Genomic DNA, 26,231 nt, shown 5'->3' with positions numbered 1-26,231 from the left:
CGAAACAGGGTTTCATGTTGGCCATTCTGGTCTCAAACTCCTGACCTGAAGTGATCCACCCACCTCAGCCTCCCAAAGTGCTGGGATTATAGGCACAAGCCACCACACCCAACCTAATTTTTGCATTTTTGTAGAGATGACGTCTCAGTATGTTGCCCAGGCTGGTCTTGACCTCCTGGGTTTAAGCAGTCCACCCACCTGGCCTTCCAATGTGCTAGGATTACAGGCGTGAGCCACTGCGCCCGGCCTGCTCTTTGTTCTGTAATGTATTCATCTGTCAGTTTCTCTTTGTTTCTGTTACAGTTTCTAAACATTGCAATTGAATCTTCTTGTTAAACAGAAATTCATACTGAGAAGCTTGAAGCTTGGACTATTGTAGCAGGGTTTTTTTTTGTTTTTGTTTTTTATTTATTTATTTTTAGATAAAGGGTATTGCTGTGTTGCCCAGGCTGGAGTGCAGTGGCTATTCACAGGTGCAATTATACATAACACAATACAGCCTCAACTCCTAGACTCAAGCAATCCTCCTGCCTCAGCCTCCTGAGTAACTGGGACAACAGGTGCATATCACTGTGCCCTGTCCAGTGTTATTGTAGCAGTTTTAGAGATAAATGGCTTAATTAGATCTAGTCAGCCACTGCTATGAAGGACTTATGCATTAATTTTTTTTTTTTTTGAGACAGGGTCTCACTTGTTGCCCAGGCTGGAGTGCAGTGGCACGATCACAGCTCACTATAGACTCAATCTCCTGAGATCAAAGGATCCTCCTGCCCCAGCCTCCCAAGTGGCTAAGACTATAGGCAAGCACAACACCTGGCTAATTTTTTTTTTTTTTTTTTTTTTTTTTTTGTAGAGACAGGGTCTCCCTATGTTGCTCAGGCTGATCTCAAACTCCTGGGCTCAAGTGATCCCCACGACCTTGACCTCCCAGAGTGCTAGGATTAAAAGCATGAGCCACCATGCCTGGCAAATTTATGCATTCTTCAAAACTCTTCATTTTGCAGCTAAAACACTTTTACCTGGCATATTTAGATCTTCATTAAATTTGGTTTCTAGCTCCTTTAGCACAATATTTTACTCGTGGCAAACTAGGAGAATATACTTAAGAACTCTTAGAATCCAGATTACAGTTCACAGGTTTCAACTGTGTAGGTTCTTATGTGTGGATGTTTTTCAATAAATGTACTGACAAATTGTTTGGAGATTTACAACGATTTGAAAAAAACTCACAGACAGGCCAGATGTGGTGGCTTTTGCCTGTAATTCCAGCACTTTGGGAATCTGAGGCAAGAGGATTACTTGAGGCCAGGAGTTCAAGGTCAACCCGGGCAACATAGTGAGACCCTATCTCTAGAAAAAATTTAAAAGTTAGCCAGCCGTGGTGGCGCATGCCTGTTGTCTCAGCTACTCAGACAGCTGAGGTGGGAGAATCGCTTGATGTCCCCAGGAGTTGGAGGCTGCAGTGAGCTCTCATCCTGCCACTGCACTCTAGCCTGGGCAAGAGTGAGATGCTGTCTCAACAATTTTTTTTTTTTTTTTTTTTTTTTTTTTATTATTTTTTTTTTTTTTGAGAGGGAGTCTCGCTCTGTCGCCCAGGCTGGGATGCAGTGGCCGGATCTCAGCTCACTGCAAGCTCCGCCTCCCGGGTTTACACCATTCTCCTGCCTCAGCCTCCCGAGTAGCTGGGACTACAGGCGCCCGCCACCTCGCCCGGCTAGTTATTTTTTTTTTTTTGTATTTTTTAGTTGAGATGGGGTTTCACCTTGTTAGCCAGGATGGTCTCGATCTCCTGACCTCGTGATCTGCCCGTCTCGGCCTCCCAAAGTGCTGGGATTACAGGCTTGAGCCACCGCGCCCGGCCTCAACAATTTTTAAAAAGAGGCTGGGCATGGTGGCTCATGCCTGTAATCCCAGCACTCTGGGAGGCCAAGGTGGGTGGATCACTTGAGATCAGGAGTTCAAGACCAGCCTGGTCAACATGTCGAAACCTCATCTCTACTAAAATTAGCTGGGCATGGTGGTGCACGCCTGTAGTCCCAGCTACTTAGGAGGCTAAGGCAGGAGAATCACTTGAACCTGGAAGGCGGAGGTTGCAGTGAGCTGAGATCGCACCACTGCACTCCAACCTGGGAGACAGTGAGATTCCATCTCCAAAAATAAAAAATACAAATAAATAATAAAAATAAAAATAAAGCCAGGCACAGTGGCTCACACCTGTAATCCCAGCACTTTGGGAGACCAAGGCAGGTAGATCACCTGAGGTCAGGAGTTCAAGACCAGCCTAGCCAACATGGCAAAACCCCGTCTCTACTAAAAATACAAAAATTAGCTAGGTGTGGTGGTGCACACCTGTAATCCCGGCTACTTGGGAGGCTGAGCAAGAGAATTGCTTGAACCCAGGAGGCAGAAGTTGCAGTGAGCTGAGATCATGCCATTGTACTCCAGCCTGGGTAACAAGAGCGAAACTTTGTCTCAGAAAAATAAATAAATAAAAATAAAAATGAATTAAATTAACTATAGCATATACTGTACTGCTGTAATTTCATAGTTACCTCCTATTACTATTGAAGTGAGCTCAAGTATTGCCAGTATCCACTTAAAATGCTGTATGATGCTAATCTTCTAGTGAGCAGTTTTTCTTTTTTTTTTTTTTTGAGACGGAGTCTTGCTCTGTCGCCCAGGCTGGAGTGCAGTGGCCGGATCTCAGCTCACTGCAAGCTCCGCCTCCCGGGTTCACGCCATTCTCCTGCCTCAGCCTCCCGAGTAGCTGGGACTACAGGCGTCCGCCACATCGCCCGGCTAGTTTTTTGTTATTTTTTAGTAGAGACGGAGTTTCACCATGTTAGCCAGGATGGTCTCGATCTCCTGACCTTGTGATCCACCCGTCTCGACCTCCCAAAGTGCTGGGATTACAGGCTTGAGCCACCGCGCCCGGCCTAGTGAGCAGTTTTTCATAGCTTAGTGCAATATCATAAATCTTGAATAACACCATGGGACCTCTACCACGTGCCACTAGTGATACTGGAATTGCTCTTAAAAAGCAGAGAAGAGTCATGACATTATAAGAAAAAGTTGAAAATGAGAAAAAGAAAAAAAATAGGAAAAGTTGAATTGCTTGATGTGTACCATAGATTGAGGTCTATAGCTGCAGTTGCCTGCCATTTTTTTAAGTATATAGTACATAGGTGGTGGCTGGGCCCGGGAAATGGCGGCATCAGGAGAGAGCAGGACTTTGGGCAGCGGAGGCAGCACAGAGGACATATTTCTGACCTTCTACAGTGAGGTGACACAAATAGAGAAGAGAGACTTAGTTCCAACATCCAAAAATCAGATTGAAAGACGGACCTGTCCTGGTTCCTCTTACTTTAGTTTGAACCCATTTGAGGTTCTTCAGAAGTTACAGATGAAGAAATTAAAAAAAAGAGGTTTCGGCAGTTATCCACATTGGTATGTCCTGACAAAAATCATGATGCTGACAAAGCACAAAAGGCTTTTGAAGCTATGGACAAAGCTTACAAGTTGCTACTGGATCAGGACCAAAAGAAGAGGGCCCTGGATGTAATTTAGGCAGAAAAGGAATACGTGGAACACGACCGGGCACAGTGGCACACGCCTGTAATCTCAGCACTTTGGGAGGTCGAGGTGGGCAGATCACCTGAGGTCAGGAGTTCGAGACCAGCCTGGCCAACATGGTGAAACCCCGTCTCTACTAAAAATACAAAAATTATCCAGGTGTGGTGGCAGGCGCCTGTAATCCCAGCTACTTGGCTACTTGGGAGGCTGAGGCAGGAGAATCACTTGAATTCAGGAGGCAGAGGTTTCATGAGCCGAGATCACGCCATTGCACTCCAGCCTGGGCAACAAGGGCAAAACTCTGTCTCAAAAAACTAAAAATAAAAAAGAATACATGGAACACACTGAAAGAGTGAAAAAAACAAAAAGGAAGGAAAACCTGCATTTGTAGAGGAGGATGATCTTGAACTGTTCAAACAAGCTGTATGTAAACAAACTCTTTGCTGAGCTAGAAATTGAAAGGAAAGAGAAGCCAAAGAGATGCATGAAAGGAAATGACAAGGGGAAGAAGAGATTGAAGCTCAAGAAGAAGCCAAACAAGAAAGAGAGTGGCAGAAAAACTTTGAGGAAAGTGGAGATGGTCGTGTGGACAGCCGGCGAAACTTCCAAGCCAATACAAAGAGGAAGAAAGAGAAGAAAAATCAGACCTTCCTGAGACCACTGAAAGTAAAAATGAAGCAGCGTGAGTGACCACCCAGGTCACAGGCACAGAACCTTCCCCCTGCTATCTCCCTTCCTGCTTTGAAGGACTCAGTCTTTCCTCCCACTTCCACCCCAACATAGAGTAGTATTTGCTTTTTAGTCCATTTTGGTGTGTGTGTGGTTGTTTGTGGTTTTATTTTTGAGATGGAGTCTCGCTCTGTCACCCAGGCTGGAGTACAGTGGCGCTATCGCGGCTCACTGCAAGCTCCACCTCCTGGGTTCATGCTATTCTCCTGCTTCAGCCTCCTGAGTAGCTGGGACTACAGGCACCCGCCACCACGCCCGGCTGATTTTTTGTATTTTTAGTAGAGACGGAGTTTCACCATGTTAGCCAGGATGATCTTCTGACATTGTGATCCACCCGCCTCGGCCTCCCAAAGTGCTGGGATTCCAGGAGTGAGCCACCGTGCCTGGCCTCATTTTGTTGTCAATACAATTTAATATTGATCAGAGCAATTCTTTTGTACATTGAAATGAAGGGCTTGGTTAAAGAAAAGACCGTCCCCTCTCCCTGCCCCTAGAACAACCAGGATTGGAAGGTGCTACCATTGGTGCTGCCTTCTCTTCCCACAGCCTGTAACTCAGTGTTTTGTACTTCACTGAATTGTGATGGTTAGAAATTTCATAGATAGTTTGTGGAAATCATCCATTAAACATACTGCTTAAAATGGTGTTGCTGTGACTTCAGAGACAAGCCTGGTGCACCTTAGGAAGCCCCTTGGCTTCAGTTGCTTGCTTCTGGGTGTGCTCCCTTCGAAGGCCCAGATTAAACAAGGAACACTTGTGGGCACACAGAGCAGGCATCTGATGTCCTGATGCCCTGTGGTGTTCGGCATGTGTTTGGCACAGGGGCATCCACTGACCAATCAGCGTGGCATGAGGCCCACGCCACCCAAACCTTTCACTTTCCAAAGAGCTAGCTGTCCTCCACCCAGTACCATGGTGTCCTAGCCTGTCTGCATTTGTTAGTGGTAACATTCTTTATAATAAGTTTTTATAACCCCCCCAAAAATATAGTATATACCTATAACATACCAAATACGTGTTAAATGACCATTTTTGCTATCAATAAGGCTTCTAGCCTAAAGTAGGTTATTAGTGGTTAAGTTCTGGGGCAGTAAAAGTTAAATGTGGGTTTTCTACTCCAAAGAGATTGGTGCCGCTAACCCCCATGTTGTTCAAGAGTTAATTTTATTTTAAATGTAAAATCAGAAAATGTTTGGGGCTGGGCATGGTGGCTCACACCTGTAATTCCAGTACTTTGGGCAGAAGGATCACATGAGTCCAGAACTTTGACACTAGTCTGGGCAACAAAGTGAGACTCCATCTCTGCAAAAAATAAAAATTAGCCACACGTGGTGCATGGCATTAGTCCCAGCTACTTGGGAAGCTGAAGCAGAAGGATGACTTGAGCCTAGGACATCAAGGCTACAGTGAGCAGTGATTGTGCCACTGCCCTCCTCTAGGCCGGACGGCCAAGAGAGCCTGTCTGGGGAAAAAAAAAAAGAGGTCAGGCGCAGTGGCTCATGCCTGTAATCCCAGCACTTTGGGAGGCCGAGGCGGGAGGATCACTTGAGCCTAGGAGTTTGAGAGACAATTGTGGGTAAAATACTGATAACCCACCTCCACAAAAAATTTAAAAATTAGCTGCATGTGGTAGTATGCACCTGTGGTCCCAGCTACTTGGGAGGATGAGGTGGGGGAATGGCTTAAGCCCAGGAGGTCGAAGCTATAGTGAGCCATGATCGCACCACTGCACTCCAGCCTGGATGACAGAGTCAGACCCTGTCTCAAAACAAAATTTTAAAAGAAACCTAATTTTAGAATTTCTACCATTTTAAGATTTTAACATTGAACAATGTTTGAGATGACTATCAAATTGTTAAAATAAACTATATAGAGATGAATACCAACCATCTAGATGGTGAGAATTAAATCAGATCATGCCAGCTTTGTAAATTATATTCTGAAAACCATTGTGAGTGAAGGAAACCAGATGTTGCAAAGACTTGTAAAATTTCAGCTGAACCTTTATTCTGCAGGCATTATGGTAGAAAGAATCACAGACTTTGAAGTCAGAGAGATGTAGATTTAAATCCCAGCCTGGCCAGGCACAGTGCTCACAACTGTAATCCCAACACTTTGAGAGGCTGAGGTGGGCAGGAGTTTGAGACCAGCCTGGCCAACATGGTGAAACCTCGACTCCACTAAAAATAAAAAAAAGTAGCCGGGTGTGGTGTTGCGTACCTGTAATCCCAGCTACTCAGGAGGCTGAGGCAGGAGAATCACTTGAACCCAGGAGTCAGAGGTTGCAGTGAGCCGAGATCACACCACTGCACTCCAGCCTGGATGACAGAATGAGACCCTGTCTCAATAAATAAATAAATAACACAGAGCGAGACTCTGTCTCAATAAATAAATAAATAGGTCAGGGACAGTGGCTCATGCCTGTAATCCCAGCACTTTGGGAAACTGAAGCAGGAGGACCACTCGAGGCCAGGAGTTCAAGACCAGCGTGGCCTGCATAGTGAAGCCCCATCTCTACTGAAAATACAAAAATGTGCTAAGCATGGTGCATAGTGGCCCGCACCTGTAATCCCAGCTACTCGAGAGGCTGAGGCAGGAGAATCGCTGGAACCTGGGAGGCAGAGGTTACAGTAAGCCAGGATCGTGCCACTGAGAGCAAGACTCCATCTAAAAAAAAAAAAAAAAAAAAAAAAAAAAAAAAAAAGATCCTTGCATTGTTGAAAAGCGTTAAAAGTACTAAATTAACAAGTTTGTAATAAGTCAAGGATGCACTGAATAAATGAGCCAAATAGAAAATGAATAGCAAAATAATAGACTTAAAATTCAACTATGCCAGTAAAAGCATTAAATATAAATGGCCTAAACACTCTAATTGTCCCACCATGTTGGGAGACGGAGGCAGAAGGACCACTTGAACCCAGGAGTTTGAGACCAGCCTGGGCAACATAATGAGACCCCATCTCTACAAAAAATTTAAAAATCAGCAGGGCATGGTGATGCATGCCTATAGTCCTAGCTACTGAATAGGCTGAGGTAAGACAATTACTTGAACCTGGGAAGTTGAGGCTGCAGGAGCTGAGATCACACCATTGCATTCCAGCCTTGGTGACACAGCAAGATCTTGTTTCAAAAAAAAACAACTCCAATTAGATAATTGTCAAGCTGGGTACAGCTGCTCATGCCTGTAATCCCAGCACTTTGAAAGGCCAAGGTGGGAGGATCCCTTGAGCTCAGGGGTTTGAGACCAGCCTGGGCAATATAGCAAGACCTTGTCTCTACTAAAAATTATTATTATTTTTTAGTTAACCCGTTGTGGTGGCACACGCACTTAATCCCAGCTACTCTGGAGACTGAGGCCAGAGGATTGATTGAACCTACAAAGATAAAAGAGTCCATTCAAAAGGAAGATATAATAACTCTAAATTTGTATATACCTCATAACAGCTTAAAGTATATAAAGCAAAAATTAATAGAACTAAGAGAAATCACTTTCATAATTAGAGATGTTAACATACCTCTCTCAGTTACTGATAGAGCAAGCAGACAACAAATCAGAAGGGATCTTAATGATTTGTATATTATTAACCACCTTGACGTAATTGGCATATTTAGAACACCATACCAAACAATTGCACAATACACTTTCCAAATACACATAATTGGAGATAATGTATTATAAATTTGGAAAGCAATAACTGTAAACTTCTGTTGTTTATTTGTAACTTGGACCATATTTGAGATACATAGGAAAAGCATTAAGTATAAATGGTCTAAACACTCCAGTTATCCTACCACGTTGGGAGACTGAGGCGGAAGGACACTTGAACCCAGCAGTTTGAGACCAGCTCTGCTCACTGCAACCTCCACCTCCTGGGTTCAAGCGATTCTCCTGCCTCAGCCTCCCAAGTAGCTGGGATTATAGGCATGTACCACCACACCCAGATAATTTTTGTACTTTTAGTAGAGACGAGGTTTCACCATGTTGGCCAGGCTGGTCTCAAATTCCTGATCTCAGGTGGTCTGCCGGCCTCGGCCTCCCAAAGTGCTGGGATTACAGGCATGAGCCACTGTGCCCGGCCTCTAGTTCATTTTTCTTCAACAAAGAAGCAGCCTAGGCCGGGTGTGGTGGCTCACGCCTGTAATCCCAGCACTTTGGGAGGCCGAGGCAGGCGGATCACAAGGTCAGGAGATCGAGACCATCCTGGCTAACACGGTGAAACCCCGTCTGTACTAAAAATACAAAAAAAAAATTAGCCGGGCGCGGTGGCGGGCACCTGTAGTCCCAGCTACTCAGGAGGCTGAGGCAAGAGAATGGCGTGATCCCGGGAGGCTGAGCTTACAGTGAGCCGAGATCGCACCATTGCACTCCAGCCAGGGGAACAGAGCGAGACTCCGTCTCAAAAAAAAAAAAAAGAAGCAGCCTATAGCCAAAGAATGCCTGCCTCTGTCTCTTTTAACCTCCATGAGGTTTCCAGATAATAATCTGGTATTGGGTTTAACACACCCGGCTGACCTTAGGACCCTAGGCTGACCTGGAGGTATATTTTCAAACAGATTCTCAAGTCCTACCTCCTGGAGATTCTGTATTTTGAAAAGGCAATTGGGCTGATTCCAAGTATTTGGACAGATTTCAGAGTCTTGGAAATAAGGTACTGTTTGTCCTGGAGAGCAGGAAGAAGAGGGGAAGGAAAGAGGGAGAATATGAGGATATGAATATGTATGTGTGAATTTGAGATAACTGAGTCAGGGCCAGGTGTGGCTCGACCCCAACGCAGGAGGTAGGAGGAAAGAAGGACATCAGCCTCTAAAAGTTTTGTAAACATGAAAATCAAGCATATTTGCATAACAAGCAAAGAAAATGTTGCTCTCTTTGTTTTTTGTATTCAGTGGCTTTTTTTCTTTTTTAATACATATTCTGCTTATGTATCAACTACTTTTTTTTGAGACAAGGTCCTTGTATTAAGCCATTCTTGCATTGCTATAAAGAAATCCCTGACACGGGGTAACTTATAAAGAAAAGAGCTTTATTTGGCTCGTGGTTCTGTAGGCTGTACAGGAAACATAATGCTTGCAATCTGCCCTGCTTCTGGGGAGGTCTCAGGAAACTTACAATCATGACAGAGGACCAACCAGGAATAAGCATGTCACATGACCAGAGCCAGGACCAAGAGAGCAAAGAGGGTGACGCCACTTATTTTTAAACGACCGGATCTCATGAGAACTCAATCACTATTGCTAAGGCAGCACCAAATGGATGGTGCTAAACCATTCATGAGAAATCCACCCCCAAGATCCAGTCACCTCCAACCAGGCCCCACTTCCAGTACTGAAGATTACAATTCAACCTGAGATTTGAGCATGGACATATATCTAAACTATATCAGTATGGCTCTGTTGCCCAGGCTGGAGTGCAGTGGCACGATCACAGCTCAATGCAGCCTGGACCTCCTGAACTCAAGCGATCTTCCTACCTCAGCCTCACAAGTGGCTGGCACCAGGCACATACCACCATGCCCAACTAATTTTTTTTTTTTTTTGAGACGAGTCTGGCTCTGTCGCCCAGGCTGGAGTGCCATGGCCGGATCTCAGCTCACTGCAAGCTCCGCCTCCCAGGTTTACGCCATTGTCCTGCCTCAGCCTCCCGAGTAGCTGGGACTACAGGCACCCGCCACCTCGCCCGGCTAGTTTTTTGTAGTTTTTAGTAGAGATGGGGCTTCACTGTGTTAGCCAGGATGGTCTCGATCTCCTGACCTCGTGATCCGCCTGTCTCGGCCTCCCAGAGTGCTGGGATTACAGGCTTGAGCCACCACACCCGGCCTTTTTTTTTTTTTTTTTTTTTTTTTTTTTTTTTTTTTTTTTAAAGAGAGAGGGTTTCGGCCGGGCGCGGTGGCTCAAGCCTGTAATCCCAGCACTTTGGGAGACCGAGACGGGCGGATCACGAGGTCAGGAGATCGAGACCATCCTGGCTAACACAGTGAAACCCCGTCTCTACTAAAAATAGAAAAAACTAGCCGGGCGAGGTGGCGGGCGCCTGTAGTTCCAGCTACTCCGGAGGCTGAGGCAGGAGAATGGCGTAAACCCGGGAGGCGGAGCTTGCAGTGAGCTGAGATCCGGCCACTGCACTCCAGCCAGGGCTACAGAGCAAGACTCCGTCTCAAAAAAAAAAAAAAAGAGATAGGGTTTCTTCATGTTCTCCAGGCTGGTCTGTCTTTACCTAAAAAAGAGGAGAAGCCAGATGTCGTAGCCAGTGTCTGTAATCTGAGACATTCTCATAATTTCAAGTATTTGCCTGTAATCTCAGCTACTCAGGAGGCTGAGGCAGAGTATTACTTGAGTCCTAGAGTTGAAGGCCACAGTGAGCTGTGATTGTGTCACTGCACTCCATGCTGGGCAACAGAACGAAACCCTGTCTCTAAAATAATTAGAGAGAGAGAGAGAGAGAATCAGATTCTATTGTATTTCATGTAAAGTGTTAAAGCAATTGAGATCCAGAATGTCCTTGAATAAGACATGCAACTAGGAAGAGCCACTGTCCTCTTATCATTTCCATCTTTTGCCCTTTAGTAATGAGGACACTATTTTGCCTAAGTCTTCTGGGTATAGCAAACTAATGCATCAGTAGTCATCATTGCATTTACTGTGGTAATTACGATTGTATAAATCTAACCTTTACTGAAAAACTTCCCTAGACCTCCATCAATCAACTGAAAAAAAGATTGAATTTTCCAGTTGTTTCTTTTAAAAATGTAATCCTGTTGGTTGTGTATTTTCTTTTTTGAAAATATCTAGTTTTGGCCGGGCGCGGTGGCTCAAGCCTGTAATCCCAGCACTTTGGGAGGCCGAGACGGGTGGATCACGAGGTCAGGAGATCGAGACCATCCTGGCTAACACGGTGAAACCCCATCTCTACTAAAAACTACAAAAAACTAGCCGGGTGAGTTGGCGGTCGCCTGTAATCCCAGCTACTCGGGAGGCTGAGGCAGGAGAATGGCGTAAGCCCAGGAGGCGGAGCTTGCAGTGAGCCAAGATTGCGCCACTGCACTCCAGCCTGGGCGACAGAGCGAGACTCCATCTCAAAAAAAAAAAAAAAAGAAAATATCTAGTTTTAAAAGAGGGGCCAGGTGTGGTGATACACACCTTTAATCCCAGTGCTTTGGGAGGCCAAGCAGGGAGGATTTCTTGAGACCAGGCATTTGAGACCCTCTCTCTACAAAAAAAAAACTTTCTAATTAGCCAGGCATGATGGTACTTGCCTATAGTCCTGGCTACTCAGGAGGCTGAGGCAGGAGGATCATTTGAGATCAGGAATTTTAGGCTGCAGTGAGCTATGATTACACCACTGTGCTTCTGCCTGGGCAACAGAGTGAGACCCTGTTTCTAAAATAATAATAATAAATTTTTTAAAAAGATTTTTTAGTGATTATTATGATCTTTTTACCCTCCTCCAAAAGTGTGATTTGCTTCAGATGTGAAATTGTTTGCAGTCAACATGTTAGCTTATCATATGCTGTTCCTTGATGTATTTCTACAAAATAGAGGTTCCACTTTAATTTCAGGAGGGTTTTTCCACATGACTCTTTTTTTCTTCCTCTCTAGACTTCTCCAGAGAACCTTGGAACAGTAGGTGGAGTGCAAAGCTGCATTGTGTACCTTCCTGCTTTTTTTTGTTGCTTTCCTGCTGGGTTTATTATTTTTTTTTTCTTTAAATTCTTGGCCCTGCCTTGGCTCTCCTTTCTCTGCCATTAAAACTAACTAAACCCTGCATGTGTGGTCATTATGAGGGGTTCATGGCCTTTTATTTCAATTCTGCACATGTATCATGTCAGTTATGTTTTGTGTCAAATCCTTAATATTATTATTATTTTTGTTTTTGTTTTTGAGACAGGCTCTCACTCTATTGCCCAGGCTGGAGTACAGTGGCGTAATCACGGCCCACTGCAGCATTGACCTCCCGGGCTCAAGTCATCCTCCCACCTCAGCCTCCTGAGTAGTTGGGACTACAGGTGCACACCACCATGCCCGGCTAATTTTTGTTTTTGTATTTGTTGTAGAGACAGGGTTTCACCTTATTGCCCTAGTTGGTCTCAAGCTTCTGAGCTTAAGCGATCTACCTGCTTCAGCCTCCCAAAGTGCTGGGATTACAGAAATGAGCCACTGTGCCTAGCCTATAATAGTCTCTAAAGCACTACTATGGTAGGCAAATTGGAATCTCACCTCTACTTTCTGAAAATATTTCGCTCCAATTTAATGCACCCACTTTCTAATGCTTCTGCACCTTCCAGTACCTAGGGTCCTTTTTGTGAAGGGAGAAAATAATTTGATGAGCAGATATAAGTAAGGTATTAACAATTAATGTGTTACCTCTCCCTGAACTATTTATATCCTGAAAAGGTCAGGGAAAGGGCAATGTTTAATAGAGAAAATGACTCACTTACTAATGAGGTAGGAATTCCCTGCCTCAGTAAGGCAAGATCTCATGCATTTGGTAAGACATCCACATTTTGTATACATGCACCTTTAAAAGATTTTGAGCTGGCTCTGATCGTTGCACCAGATTTTGTCCTAAAAATGATGTCAGCTTGGTTTGGTTCCTTTTCCTCCTTAGTAATTTATCTGTTAATGGATTTTGATGTTTGGTGTCCATGTGATGTCCAGGAGTCTCTCTGTCTGCATGATTGTTTATCATTGCTCCGATCCTTTCCAACTACCACAGGAAGAGAGGGGAAGGGGCATTTTAGAGATTATGCTGAAATAATACATTTGCTTCCTTCCCTCTCTTCTCTCCATGTAACAGAGGAAGCAGATCAGCCCGCTACAGAGCCAGGCATGGTCATGGACAGTGTGGAAGCAGGAGACACAACACCTCCTACCAAAAGGAAGAGCAAGTTCTCAGGCTTTGGCAAGATCTTCAAGCCCTGGAAATGGAGGAAAAAAAAAAGTAGTGATAAATTTAAAGAGACTTCAGAAGGTGAGATATTAAGGGTTAAATATGTGTTCTGAGTTAGAGTTCTCTATGTTAGAAGTATTTAATTTTTCCTTATCTTACCGAGTTTCTGTAGTCCTCTATTTGAAGAGGGTGTTTAATCTTTTATTCTTTTCTTTTTTTTTTTTTTTGGTGAGACAGGATCTCCCTCTGTTGCCCAGGCTGGAGTACAGTGGCGCAGTCACAGCTCACTGAATATTCAACCTCCTGGGCTCATGCAATCCTCCTGCCTCAGCCTCCCAAGTAGCTGTAAGTACAAGCATGAGCTACTGTGCCCAGTTAATTTTTAAATATTTTGTAGAGACGGGGTCTCCTTATGTTTCCCAGGCTGGTCTTGAACTCCTGGGCTCAAGCGATGCTCCCACCTCAGCCTTCCAAAGTGCTGGGATTACAAGCGTGAGCCACTGTGGCTGGCCAGAGTTTAATCTTTTAGAATTAAACATCAAAATGGTCATTTACTAAACCTAATATTGTATACCCTCATCCCCAGGTTTGTATTTTGATGGGATATACGTATCTATTGAGTGGTGAATGGAGTTCCTGAACTGTAGCAAATCTAAGATGCTTCTTTCCATCAGAACTTGGTGAAGAAAATGATTAAATGAATTAATACATGCATAAATAAAATGCTTATTTTTTTTCCTACTCTGCCCATCCACACAAAGTTCATCCATAAATAACTTACTAATGAAATTTTCTCTTAAGTTACAATTATGTAAGGCTAATTTTTTGGAAGTGATGCTTTCCTGATAGCACAGGTTATAAAAGAAATTTAAGATTTTTAATTTGAAGTTAGTCTACTAGTTATTTTCTTTCCTGAGAATATAAACTTAAACTACTTTATTCTTTTACCTGTAGAATTAGAATGTTAAGTGTAAGGTTGACTTTCAACTATCACATTTCTGAGTGCCATTTTCCAATTTAATGTTAGTTTTAGAACGGAAAATATCTATGCGAAAACCAAGAGAAGAGCTGGTTAAAAGAGGGGTTTTGTTGGAAGACCCTGAGCAAGGTGAGTTTACAAATGAATAGCATATGCCTGTATCTGTGCACTTGGTCTTTCATTGGGTCTGACTAGGTATTTGAATTTTCTTTCTTTCTTTTGTATTGCTATTTTTGGGTTGGAGGGTGGCCTTTAAAAAACAACAAAAAAGTTCACCCTTCCTTCCTTGGGGCAAACATTCCTTTCCTCTTTGTACATCCTCAACTTTGTGCCAGCTGCAGTATTGTGTGTCTTTTTTTTTTTTTCCCCTTGAGACAGAGTCTCACTCTGTTGCCCAGGCTGGAGTGCAGTGGTGCAGCCTCGGCTCACTGCAACTTCTGCCTCCTGGGTTCAAGCAATTCTCGTGCCTCAGCCTCCCAAGTAGCTGGGATTACAGGCACCTGCCACCACCCCCAGCTAACTTCTGTCTTTTTAGTAGAGATGGGGTTTCACCATGTTGGTCAGGCTGGTCTTGAACTCCTAACCTCAGGTGATCCACCCGCCTCGGCCTCCCAAAGTTCTGGGATTACAGGCGTGAGCCACTGTGCCTGGCTAATTTTTGTATTTTTAGTAGAAATGGTGTTTCACCAAGTTGGCCAGGCTGGTCTCGAACTCCTGGTCTCAGGTGTTCTACCCACCTTGGCCTCCCAAAGTGCTGGGATTACAGGCTTGAACCACTGCGCCCAGCTCATTTTCTTTTTTGAACACATTTGTACCCATGCCCATCACTGCACCAGTCCATACTCATTATTTGTTTAATAATGTCAAAACAAAAAAACAAAACAAAACAAAAATAATGTCAAGACTTTCTTCAGTGTGTGACTCTATGAAGCAAGTTATTGTAAATGTAAAAGTATAGTACATTGGTTGCATCTCATTTCTCTTCATTTGAGTTATATGGCATGAGGCAAAATCTGAAAGCCAAGTTTTAAAAACATATTGTATACTGGCCAGGCATGGTGGCTCACGCCTGTAATCCCAGCACTTTGGGAGGCTGACGCAGGCAGAACACTTAAAGTCAGGAGTTTGAGACCAGCCTGGCCAACATGGTGAAACCCCGCCTCTACTAAAAATACAAAAAATTAAGAGGGCATAGTAGCAGACACCTGTAGTTCCAGCTACTTGGAAGGCTGAGGCAGGAGAATCACTCGAACTCAGGAGGCAGAGGTTGCAGTGAGCTGAGATGGTGCCACTGCACTCCAACCTGGGCAACAGAGCAAGACTCCTAAAAAAAAAAAATCGCATGCTTTGAAGAATAGGGGAAAGGAACCAAACAGATGGAGTATTACTGTATACTTTTTGGGCTTTAAACCATGTGAATATATTGCCTATTCAAAAAATTAAATTGTATGTATTGAAGATTTATTATCTCAACTGTATAAAAACTAACCAGAGAAAATAAGCTTGACAGAGCAATTTGAAATATTATTACAATTGATTACCTCTGAAGTTGAAGTGGGAACTTGAGTGGGTTTTTTTTTTGTTTTTTTTTTTTAATTGAGACAGGGTCTCCCTATGTTGCCCAGACCAGTCTCAAACTCCTGGGCAGCACAAGCAGTCCTCCTGCCTTAGCCTCCCAAAGTGCTGGGATTACAGGCGTAAGGTGCTGTGCCCAGGCACTATGGGATAGTTTCTTTCCTTTTTTTTTTTTTTTTTTGTATGTGATTAGTTATGAGCATGTGTAACTTTTGTTTTACATAACTCTATTTGTTTTTTACATTAGGACACAAAATCTTCTCAGTATTTAGGTAGTTACATACTATTATAATGATTCCACTGTAGCACCTCTGTGGCCCTTGGTTTGCTTTCTTTTTTGAGACAGTCTCACTCTGTCTCCCAGGCTGGAGTACAGTGGCGTGATCTTGGCTCACTGCAACCTCCATGTCCTGAGTTCAAGCAATTTTCCAGCCTCAGCCTCCCGAGGAGCTGGGATTACAGGCACCTGCCACCATACCTGGCTAATTTTTGTATTTTTAGTAGAGACAGGGTTTCACCATGTTGGCCAGGCTGGTCTTGAACTCCTGACCTCAAGTGATCCACCCACCTCAGCCTCCCCAAGTGCTAGAATTACAGGCGTGAGCCACCACACTTGGCCTGGCCCTTGCTTTTTTGATACAGCCATTACACTTTCCATGGCCTTTCTTTTCACCTTTCTTGCTCACTTATCATAAACCACATACATTACTTATTTCTTGTTTTTCATCTTCAATCTCTTTTGCCCTATACTCATGGCAACCTCTGCCTCCTGGGTTCAAGCAATTCTCCTTCCTCAGCCTCCCAAGTAGCTGAAATTGTAGGCATGCATCACCACGCCCAGCTAATTTTTGTATTTTTAGTTGAGACGGGGTTTCACCATGTTGGCCAGGCTGGTCTCAAACTCCTGAGCTCAAGTGATCCACCTGCCTCGGCCTCCCAAAGTTCTGGGATTACAGGCATGAGCCACTACGCCCAACGATCTTTTGCCCTACACTTTCTATTAGCTCCTAATCCAAGTTGTTTTTAGCCTACACGTTCAAAGGCCCAATTAATAAACAAGTTGCAGCCATTGGACAAGATGCCACTCTGCCAACCAGATAACGGACCTAAGCTTTATTCTGTATCTAAAAACAGGGATGGGCCTCATGCTGGCTTATAGATCTGCATTTTAGACCAAAGATAGTGTTTGAACCTTGAAGTCCTCTTCATACTTAAAGGGGGCCTTTGTTTGGCCAGGCATGGTGGCTCATGCTGTAATCCCAGTACTTTCGGAGGCCAGTGTGGGAGGATCCCTTGAACTCAGTAGTTCAAGACCAGCCTGAGCCACATAGTGAGACCTCATCTCTATAAAAAAAATTTTTTAATTAACCAGGTATGGTATTGCAGGCCTGTAGTCCTAGCTACCTGAGCCCAAAAGATGGAAGAAGGCTTGAGCCCAGGAGATGAAAGGCTGCAGTAAGTATGTATTGTACCACTGCACTCTAGCCTGGGCGACAGAGTGATACCCTGTTTTTGTTGTTTTTTTTTTGTTTTTTTTAAAGGTGGCTTTTGGCTTGATTGTAGTGCTAACTTGACTATACTATAAAATACTTAATAGATTTTAATTGATTTTCTGGGTTTAGGGAGAACATTCAATGATGTTAAAGCCCCACAGTACTACTGCACTTCATTAACATTGCAGAACCCTCTGTATTTCATATAAGAAATGATACTGCAGGCCGGGCGCGGTGGCTCAAGCCTGTAATCCCAGTACTTTGGGAGGCCGAGGCGGGTGGATCACGAAGTCAGGAGATCGAGACCATCCTGGCTAACATGGTGAAACCCCGTCTCTACTAAAAATACAAAAAAACTAGCCGGGCGCGGTGGCGGGCGCCGGTAGTCCCAGCTACTCGGAGGCTGAGGCAGGAGAATGGCGTAAACCCGGGAGGCGGAGCTTGCAGTGAGCCGAGATCGCGCCACTGCACTCCAGCCTGGGTGACACAGCGAGACTCTGTCTCAAAAAAAAAAAAAAAGAAAAGAAAAGAAATGATACTGCAAAGTAGACATCCCTGATTAAGTAACTTGAGATAACTGATCAGTTTTACATGTATTTTACTAGTGTGTACTGAGTAGAAACTAATTAACACCGTCTTAAACTTTGATTATGTTGTTTTCACGAAGAGCAGTCTTTGTTGGCTTTGAAATCATTGCTTCGATATTCTAGAAAATCTTGTTTTTGTTAAACATGGGCAGTAACTTACTATTTTTGTATAGTTGTTGTCATCTTACCACCACCCTGTTTTAAAAGTAAAAAGTAGTTGTCAGATTACTTTGGCTTTTGAAGTACCTTTTCACTTGCCTTAGAATCTTCATTACTTTGAGCCCACACTCCACCTCTTATTGGAACTTCATGAAGAATAATGCTAGATATCACTCTGTCACCCAGGCTAGAGACCAGAGGTCTGATCATAGCTTACTGCACCCTTGACCTCCTGGGTTCAGACAGTCCTCCCACCTTAGCCTCCCAGTTAGCTGGGACTAGGTGCGTGCCATCACACCCAGCTAGTTTTTTTACTTTTTCGTAGAGACAGGGTCTCACTATGTTTCTCAGGCTGATCTCAAACTCTTGGGCTCAAGCAATCCTCCCACCTCAGCCTCCCAAATTGTTGGGATTATAGGCATGAGCACCGCTGTGCCCAGCCCATAACCATTTCTTTTTTTTTTTTTTTTTTGAGATGGAGTCTATTGCCTCACCTCCCGAGTAGCTGGGATTACAGGTGCCTGCCACCACACCCAACTAATTTTTGTATTTTTAGTAGAGACAGGGTTTCACTGTATTGGCGAGGCTGGTCTCAAACTCCTGACCTCAGGTGATCCACCCGCCTCGGCCTCCCAAAGTGTTGGGATTACAGGTGTGAGCCACTGCACCCGGCCCCCCATAACCATTTCTTATGTGAATCTATTCTCCTGCCAGACCAAACTAGTTGCCAGTGCCCCAGACATGTTGAGTAACTTCACACCTTTATACATGCTATGCTTCTTCCAAACAGACTGACTTTATTCAGTATGGTAGGCTCCTACTCCTTCACGATCCAGTTAAAAGCAAGGCATGGTGGTGTGTGCCATAGTCCCATCTAATAGGGAGTCTGAGAGAGGAGGATTGCTTGAGCCCAGGAGTTCAAGACCCATCCTGGTAACATAGCAAGACCATCTCAACTCCAGCTCAGATACTTTCTGTGATGCCTTCCTAACTCTGTTCTTACTCCAGGAGAATGATTTATTCTTCATTCCTACCACAGTACTTCACTAATTAGAGCTCTTGACATTTAACATTGTAGTTACTTATATATAATAAGTTTGCCCTATTCATCTGTCTTTTTTTTTTTTTTTTTTTCCTTTGAGTTGGAAGTTTTGCTCTGTTGCCCAGGCTGGAGTGCAATGATGCAATCTTGGCTTACTGCAACCTCTGCCTCCTGGGTTCAATTGATTCTCCTGCCTCAGCCTCCTGAGTAGCTGGGATTACAGGCACCTGCCACCATACCTGGCTAATTTTTGTATTTTTAGTAGAGACAAGGTTTCATCATGTTAGCCAGGCTGATCTCGAACTCTTGACCTCAGGTGATCCACCTGCCTCAGCCTCCCAAAGTGCTGAGATTACAGGTGAGACACTGCGCCTGGGTTTTATTGGTCTTATTCATATAACAACATACTTGGCACATGATAGCCTATCAAACATGTATTGGAAAAAGAAATTACTTATTTCTGTTTAAGCATCCAGATAATCTAGATCTCAATAATAAACAAAAACAGGAAGATGGGGGAAAGAAGATAAGAAAGTTTAGAAATCACCAACCCTGGGCTGGGCGCAGTGGCTCACGCCTGTAATCCCAGCACTTTGGGAGGCCGAGGCAGGCGGATCACAAGGTCAGGAGATCGAGACCATCCTGGCTAACACAGTGAAACCCTGTCTCCACTAAAAAATACAAAAAATTGGCCGGGCACGGTGGCTCAAGCCTGTAATCCCAGCACTTTGGGAGGCCGAGATGGGCGGATCACGAGGTCAGGAGATCGAGACCATCCTGGCTAACACGGTGAAACCCCGTCTCTACTAAGAAATACAAAAAATAGCCGGGCGAGGTGGCAGCGCCTGTAGTCCCAGCTACTCGGGAGGCTGAGGCCGGAGAATGGCGTGAACCTGGGAGGCGGAGCTTGCAGTGAGCTGAGATCCGGCCACTGCACTCCAGCCTGGGCTACAGAGCGAGACTCCGTCTCAAAAAAAAAAAAAAAAATACAAAAAATTAGCCAGGTGTGGTAGCAGGCGCCTGTAGTCCTAGCTACTCGGGGCTGAGGCAGGAGAGTGGCATGAACCTAGGAGGCAGAGCTTGCAGTGAGCCGAGATTGTGCCATTGCACTCCAGCCTAGGCGGCAGAGCGAGACTCCGTCTCAAAAAAAAAAAAAGAAATTACCAACTCTGGTCCAGGTGCTATGGCCCACACCTATAATCCCAGCACTTTTGGAGGCCGAGGCGGGTGGATCACTTGAGCCCAGGAGTTCGATACCAGCCTAGGCAACATAGTGAGACCCTATCTCCATCAAAAATAAAAAAAATTAGCTGGGTGTGGAGGCACACACCTGTGGTCCCAGCCATTTGGGAGGCTGAAGCAGGAAGATCACTTCAGCCTGGGAGGCAGAGGCTGCAGTGAGCCAAAATCATGCCACTGCACTCCAGCCTGGTCTGTGAGACCCTGTCTCAAATCACCAACTCTGGCCAGGTGCAGTGGTTCATGCCATTCATCCTAGCATTTTGGGAGGCCAAGGCGGGCAGATTGCTTGAGCCCAGGAGTTCAAGACCAGCCTGGGCAACATAGTGAGACCCTGTCTCAATTTTAAAAAGAGAGAAAAAGAAGAAAAGAAATTACTAACTCTTCTATCTGTTCATGCCAACTTCATCACTTTGTACTCTTCTTTCACCTTGCAGGTGGTGAGGATCCAGGAAAGCCAAGCCATGCCATGTTAAAGAATGGCCATACCACCCCTGTAGGGAATGCTACATCATCTAGTCCAGTCCAAGTAGAGGAAGAGCCAGTAAGATTAGCAAGTCTTAGGAAAGCTATTCCAGAAGAGGACCTAAAGAAACGACTAGGTAAGAAACTCTGGATTTTTGAGTTTAAGAGCCATGAGCCAGTTATTCTCCATTACATAAGGAGTTTGCAAGAGAATAGGGAAAAGTAAAATCTAGAGAGAATTACATTCTCCTTTAGCAATACCTTAATTAGCAACTTTAAGGGGAATTTCCTCCCCTGCTCCACTTTTATTCACAAAATACCAAATTTGTGATCCTCAAGAAGGGAAGAGGATGTTTAGTATCAGATACCTATAGGATTTTTTCCAGCTACACATTCCACTTCTTTCACCCAAGGAATTTTGTTGTGGCTCTCCTCCAGTAGCCTAGCCCTCGTGTGAAGAATCACTACCACAATGAGCATCTCTTACTGAGCCTTTCTTACTGACATTTCCTAAGTATGGGGAGGTTGGGAGGCATCGAGAACGGTAACCTATGAGCTAATCTATAAATTAATTGGTGAAATTGGCCATAAATTCATAGATGTGTTAGCTTTTTCAGTCTCTCTTGTTACTCTCTCTTCCCTTTTTATATCATACATGTTATTACACAGGCTCAACTGGAAGCCAGCCTAGTTCTGAAGCAGAGTCTGTTCCTGAGAATGTACCCAAACAACCTTTACTTCCTCCCAAAAGACCCTTGTCCTCTTCTCATGAAGCAAATGAAGGTCAAGCAAAGGATGCCACTTCCTCTGGCGGCATGGCAAGGTTCATCATCTCCACCTCCATCACCACAGCACCCGCTGCCACCACTGCTGCCACAAGCCTCGCAAAGACTGTTAATCTGTCTGTCACTCCTTCCCCAGCACCCAGGATTCTGCCTGCTACTCCTGCCAGCACTAACACTACTGCTACCTTAAGCCTCACTCATATGGTCCCTGCCAAGCAGCCCCCTATCCCTCCCCCTAAACCAGCTCACAGAAATAGCAACCCTGTCATTGGTAAGTAAGTCTTTAGGCTTCTGGTGTTTTGGGTTTGGTTTGATGTTGGATGGTTATTTTATTGGATAACTGGTATAATATTGATAGTTTCTGAGAATTTTCCATATCTTGTCCCTTTGAATGACCTCAATATGGAGAAAAGTCTTAGGTTAAGAAAAAATAGGCTGGGTGCAGTGGCTCACGCCTGTAATCCCAGCACTTTGGGAGGCCGAGGTGGGTGGATCACAACAAGGTCAGGAGATCGAGACCATCCTGGCTAACATGGTGAAACCCCGTCTCTACTAAAAATACAAAAAATTAGCTGGGCGTGGTGGCACGTGCCTGTAGTCACAGCTACTTGGGAGGCTGAGGCAAGAGAATTGCTTGAACGCAGGAGGCGGAAGTTGTAGTGAGCCAAGATTGTGCACTCCAGCCTGGGCGACAGAGAGAGACTCCGTCTCAAAAAAACAAAAACAAACAAAAAAAGTCGTGAAACTGAGGCAGATGGCCATAAATGTAAACATCACTAAGATTAGATTTAAGTTTGGGGGGTTTTAATCTACTTTTTAATCTAATATTTAATCTGTTTTTCTAAAACAATGATTCCAAAACACTATATTTGTGTGTGTGTGTGTGTGTGTGTGTGTATAGTTGGACTGGATATGTGAAGACCATAACAGATTCCACCTGCATGGAGTTATCTGTGGCACTTGTGAAAAAATTAGAATAATGCCTCAGCTCACAAGGGGCAAGGCAAACTTTTCAAATGAAAATTTGTTTAATCTACTTAAAACTACCTATGCCTTCCATAAGCATAAATGAGTCTAGTAGATAAAAGGATGATTCTGTAGATGTCAGTGGAACTTGGGATTCAGTGTCTGGCATAGTTATTTTCATAGGGAACTGCAGAAGGTATTACTTAAATTGTTCTGAGAAAATCATGTTTTATCTTGGGAGAGTTAAGAATGCTATTCTTATATTAAAATAAGTGATGGTAGAGAAAGCAGGTAACATAATCAGTAAATTTGTATGGGTTTAGTAAATTTTTTGCATTTACCCAAAGTTCTATTTAAGTCTACTTTCTTTATATAAATGTACAGTTTCTTAGAAGAATTTTCAAGAAAGGGAGAGGAAAGCTAATGAGTGCTTCAAAGCTAATAAAAATATAGTTTTTTCAGGAAAAATGATACTAGGCTTAGTACTGCTTAAAGTTCTTGTTCAGGATTGAATGAATGAATAAAAACTATACTCATTAAATATTTAATATCACCAAGTTGGGTGGAGTGATTCAAACCTTGAAAAACAGGCTTAGAATATTTTATGAGTATGACAGTTTGGAGTAGCTTGATGAAAACAGGGTGAAGTTGTTATTACCACCACTTTGGAAGGATAGTGTCATGTTGACTTATCTGTGAGGAACTTGGGGAGCCTTCACATACTTATTTTCAAAACTACCTTGTGCTGCAGGAAACCGATTTTATCTTTTCTATAGGTAGGGCAATTAGAACATGAAGACATTGTGTGTGATTCATTCAAGGTTGTAGGCCGGGCGTGGTGACTCATGCCTGTGATCCCAGCACTTTGGGAAGCAGATCACCTGAGGTCAGGAGTTCAAGACTAGCCTGGCCAACATGGCGAAACCCCATCTCCACTAAAAATACAAAAAATTAGCTGGGCATGGTGGCAGGCACCTGTAATCCCAGCTACTCGGGAAGCTGAGGCAGGAGAATTGCTTGAACCCGGGAGGCAGACACTGCAGTGAGCTGAGATTGTGCCACTGCACTCCAGCCTGGGCAACAAGAGCGAAACTCCATCTCAAAAAAAAAAAAAAAAAGGTTGTAGTTAGTGAAAGATAGAAACTGAACATAGGCTTTTCAACTCTCAGGTCCAGACCTCTGTTCCTTACAGTAGTGTTCGCAAACTGGTGTTCTCCTCAGGATCACCTAGAAAGCTTATGATAACAGACTGCTGGATGCTTCCCCTAGAGTTTCTGATTTTAGTAAGTCTGAGATGGGCTTGAGAATTTGCCTTTCTAATAGGTTCCCAGATGATACTGATGTTGCTGTCCAGGGAGCACACATTGAGAGCCTCTGTGCTAGACCAGTGGAATACCACCCTTTTCAAATTAAGGCAACATATAAAATGATCATTTGTGTATGATACCCTGGACTACACTGCAGAGCTCATTCTTGGCTTGAGGTAAATAGACCTTGTAACTGAGGACCTTGTAACTGAGGAATCAGTATTAGTCCATGAGGGGTCCTCAGCAGAAGAAGAAAAATAGAACAGTTCACAGAGCATTACTTAGAGCTAAATAGATTTAATTTAACGGACTCTCTTTTATTCTAAAATTATAATCTTCGTAATCCTTTGGGGTTAAAATGCCATTTCTTTCACAAAACGATTATGTTCATAAATGGTTTACTTAATATCAAGCCTTATTTGGAAATCTTAGAAAATGACAACCTCAATAAAAAAACTAGAAAAAAAAAACCAACAATCTAAGGTTGATCAAGATTTTTTTTATTGTTTTAGTCACTGAAATCCAAAAGTTTGGAAACCATTGCTTCAGAAGTACTACTGTCTTCTCATTGGTATAACATGGAGTATTAGGACTAAGGAAGAACTACCAGCAATAGCTGAACAGGTGAAAGAGAATTATTACCCATCCCAGAAACACTCTGGAATTTTTCCACAAAACTACAGCCAGATGCTGTTGTCAGGGTATATGTACCGGAATTTACTTCCTTAACATATATGCCTTCCTCAGATTACCAAATATAATTTATCTTATTAATTCAAAAGTAAAAATATTCATTTATGGTCTCATCAGGAATGAGTTTTGTTGTAGATGGAATAGCTAACAGCTGTTTTTAGAGAATCAGCAAAAATCCAATCTTTCCAAAAATATATCTTTCACTGCTCCTAAAATTCATATTTTTAGAATCTTTTTGTGTATGTATGAAGTGTTTTTCTAGAAAGCCTTTTTAAAAATTTATTAATGGGCCCAGGCACGGTGGCTCACGCCTGTAATCCCAGCACTTTGAGAGACCAAGGAGGGCAGATTGCTTGAGGCCCAGAGTTTGAGACCAGCCTAGGCAACATGGTGAAACCCCATCTCTACTAAAACTACAAAAAATGATCTGGGCATGGTGGTGCATGCCTGTAATCCCAGCTACTCAGGAGGCTGAGGCAGGAGAGTCGCTTGAACCCGGGAAGTGGCGGTTGCATTGAGCCAAAACTGCACCACTGTACTCCAACCTAGGCAACAGAGCGAGACTCTGTCTCAAAAAAAAAAAAAAGAAAGAAAGAAAGAAAGTATTTATAATGAGTGACATTAAAACATTATAAAATTAGGCCAGGCACAGTGGCTCATGCCTATAATCCCAGCATTTGGGGAGGCCGAGGTGGAAAGATCACTTGAGGCCAGGAGTTCGAGACCAGCCTGAGCAATGTAGCAAGACCCCATCTCTATAAAATATTTAAAAATTAGCTGGGCATGGTGACATGTGCCTGTAATTCTAGCTACTTGGGAGGTTGAAGTAAGAGGATTGGGTAAGCACAGGAGTTCAAGGCTGCAGTGAGTTATGATTACACTACTGCACTCCAGCCTGGGTAACAGAGCGACATCCTGTCTCTAAAAAAAAAAAAAAGGCTGGGTACGGCTGGTTGGCTCACACCTGTAGTACCAACACTTTGGGAGGTTGAGGCAGGTAGAATGTTTGAGACCAGCCTAGACAATGTGGAGAAACCTATCTCTACAAAAAGTAACCCCCAAAAAATTAGCTGGGCATGGTGGCACATGTCTATAGTCCCAGCTACTTGGGAGGCTGAGGTAGGAGGATCACCTGAGCCCAGGGAGGTTAAAACTGAAGTGAGCCGTGACTGCGCCACTGCACTCCAGTGACACAGTGAGACCCTGTCTAAAATAATTTAATTTAAAAAGAAAAAGAAAGGCCAGGCGCGGTGGCTCAAGCCTGTAATCCCAGCACTTTGGGAGGCCGAGGCGGGTGGATCACGAGGTCAGGAGATCGAGACCATCCCTGGCTAACATGGTGAAACCCCGTCTCTACTAAAAATACAAAAAACTAGCCGGGCGTGGTGGCGGGCGCCTGTAGTCCCAGCTACTCGGAGGCTGAGGCAGGAGAATGGCGTGAACCCAGGAGGCGGAGCTTGCAGTGAGCCGAGATCGCACCACTGCACCCCAGCCTGGGCGACACAGCGAGACTCCGTCTCAAAAATAAATAAATAAAAAAGAAAAAGAAAAAGAAAAGAAGCTGGGTGTGGTGGCTCACATCCATAATCCCAGCACTTTGGGAGGCTGAGGTGGGCCTATCACTGGAGCCCAGGAGCTCAAGACCAGCCTGGGCAGCATAGCGAGACCTTGTCTCTACTAAAAATTAAAATTTAGCCAAGCATGGTGGCATCGACCTGTAGTCCTAGCTACTTGGGAGGCTGTAGCAAGAGG

The 26,231-nt window shown here is 44.0% G+C and overlaps 1 protein-coding gene, 3 long non-coding RNA genes and 1 pseudogene across 54 annotated transcripts in view; all 5 read left to right on the top strand.

Moving 5' to 3' along the window:
- The window catches only part of PHACTR4 (phosphatase and actin regulator 4), a 145,288-nt gene that overhangs the window by 84,661 nt on the left and 34,396 nt on the right, over positions 1-26,231 (top strand). For 11 of the 50 annotated variants that reach the window (XM_015132961.2, XM_077965770.1, XM_077965935.1 and 8 more), the window contains 4 exons: positions 13,097-13,270; positions 14,217-14,297; positions 20,701-20,865; positions 21,398-21,784. In XM_015132961.2, the coding sequence (XP_014988447.1) occupies positions 13,097-13,270; positions 14,217-14,297; positions 20,701-20,865; positions 21,398-21,784 (807 nt within the window). Of the gene's footprint in view, positions 1-11,898; positions 11,927-12,187; positions 12,306-13,096; positions 13,271-13,426; positions 13,535-14,216; positions 14,298-20,700; positions 20,866-21,397; positions 21,785-26,231 lie in introns of those variants that run through there. The other 39 variants (XM_077965877.1, XM_028837198.2, XM_077965779.1 and 36 more) reach the window with 7 other exon arrangements.
- LOC144334737 (uncharacterized) lies at positions 1,112-7,098 on the top strand. Its single transcript, XR_013404902.1, has 3 exons — positions 1,112-1,607; positions 2,097-2,415; positions 6,591-7,098. It is a non-coding gene; the product is annotated as an uncharacterized LOC144334737 (long non-coding RNA).
- LOC100427352 (dnaJ homolog subfamily C member 8-like) lies at positions 2,639-4,400 on the top strand (annotated as a pseudogene). The gene is made up of 2 exons (XR_013404865.1): positions 2,639-3,602; positions 3,927-4,400. The product of XR_013404865.1 is annotated as a dnaJ homolog subfamily C member 8-like (transcript).
- LOC144334742 (uncharacterized) lies at positions 9,309-11,398 on the top strand. The gene is made up of 2 exons (XR_013404928.1): positions 9,309-9,871; positions 10,443-11,398. It is a non-coding gene; the product is annotated as an uncharacterized LOC144334742 (long non-coding RNA).
- LOC144334744 (uncharacterized) lies at positions 17,703-20,637 on the top strand. Its single transcript, XR_013404932.1, has 2 exons — positions 17,703-18,556; positions 20,266-20,637. It is a non-coding gene; the product is annotated as an uncharacterized LOC144334744 (long non-coding RNA).

The sequence above is a fragment of the Macaca mulatta genome, chromosome 1 (assembly GCF_049350105.2).
Source record: "Macaca mulatta isolate MMU2019108-1 chromosome 1, T2T-MMU8v2.0, whole genome shotgun sequence".
Lineage (NCBI taxonomy): Eukaryota > Metazoa > Chordata > Mammalia > Primates > Cercopithecidae > Macaca > Macaca mulatta.
Note: the sequence above shows the minus strand (reverse complement) of the source record. Positions and strands in the feature narration are given on the sequence as shown.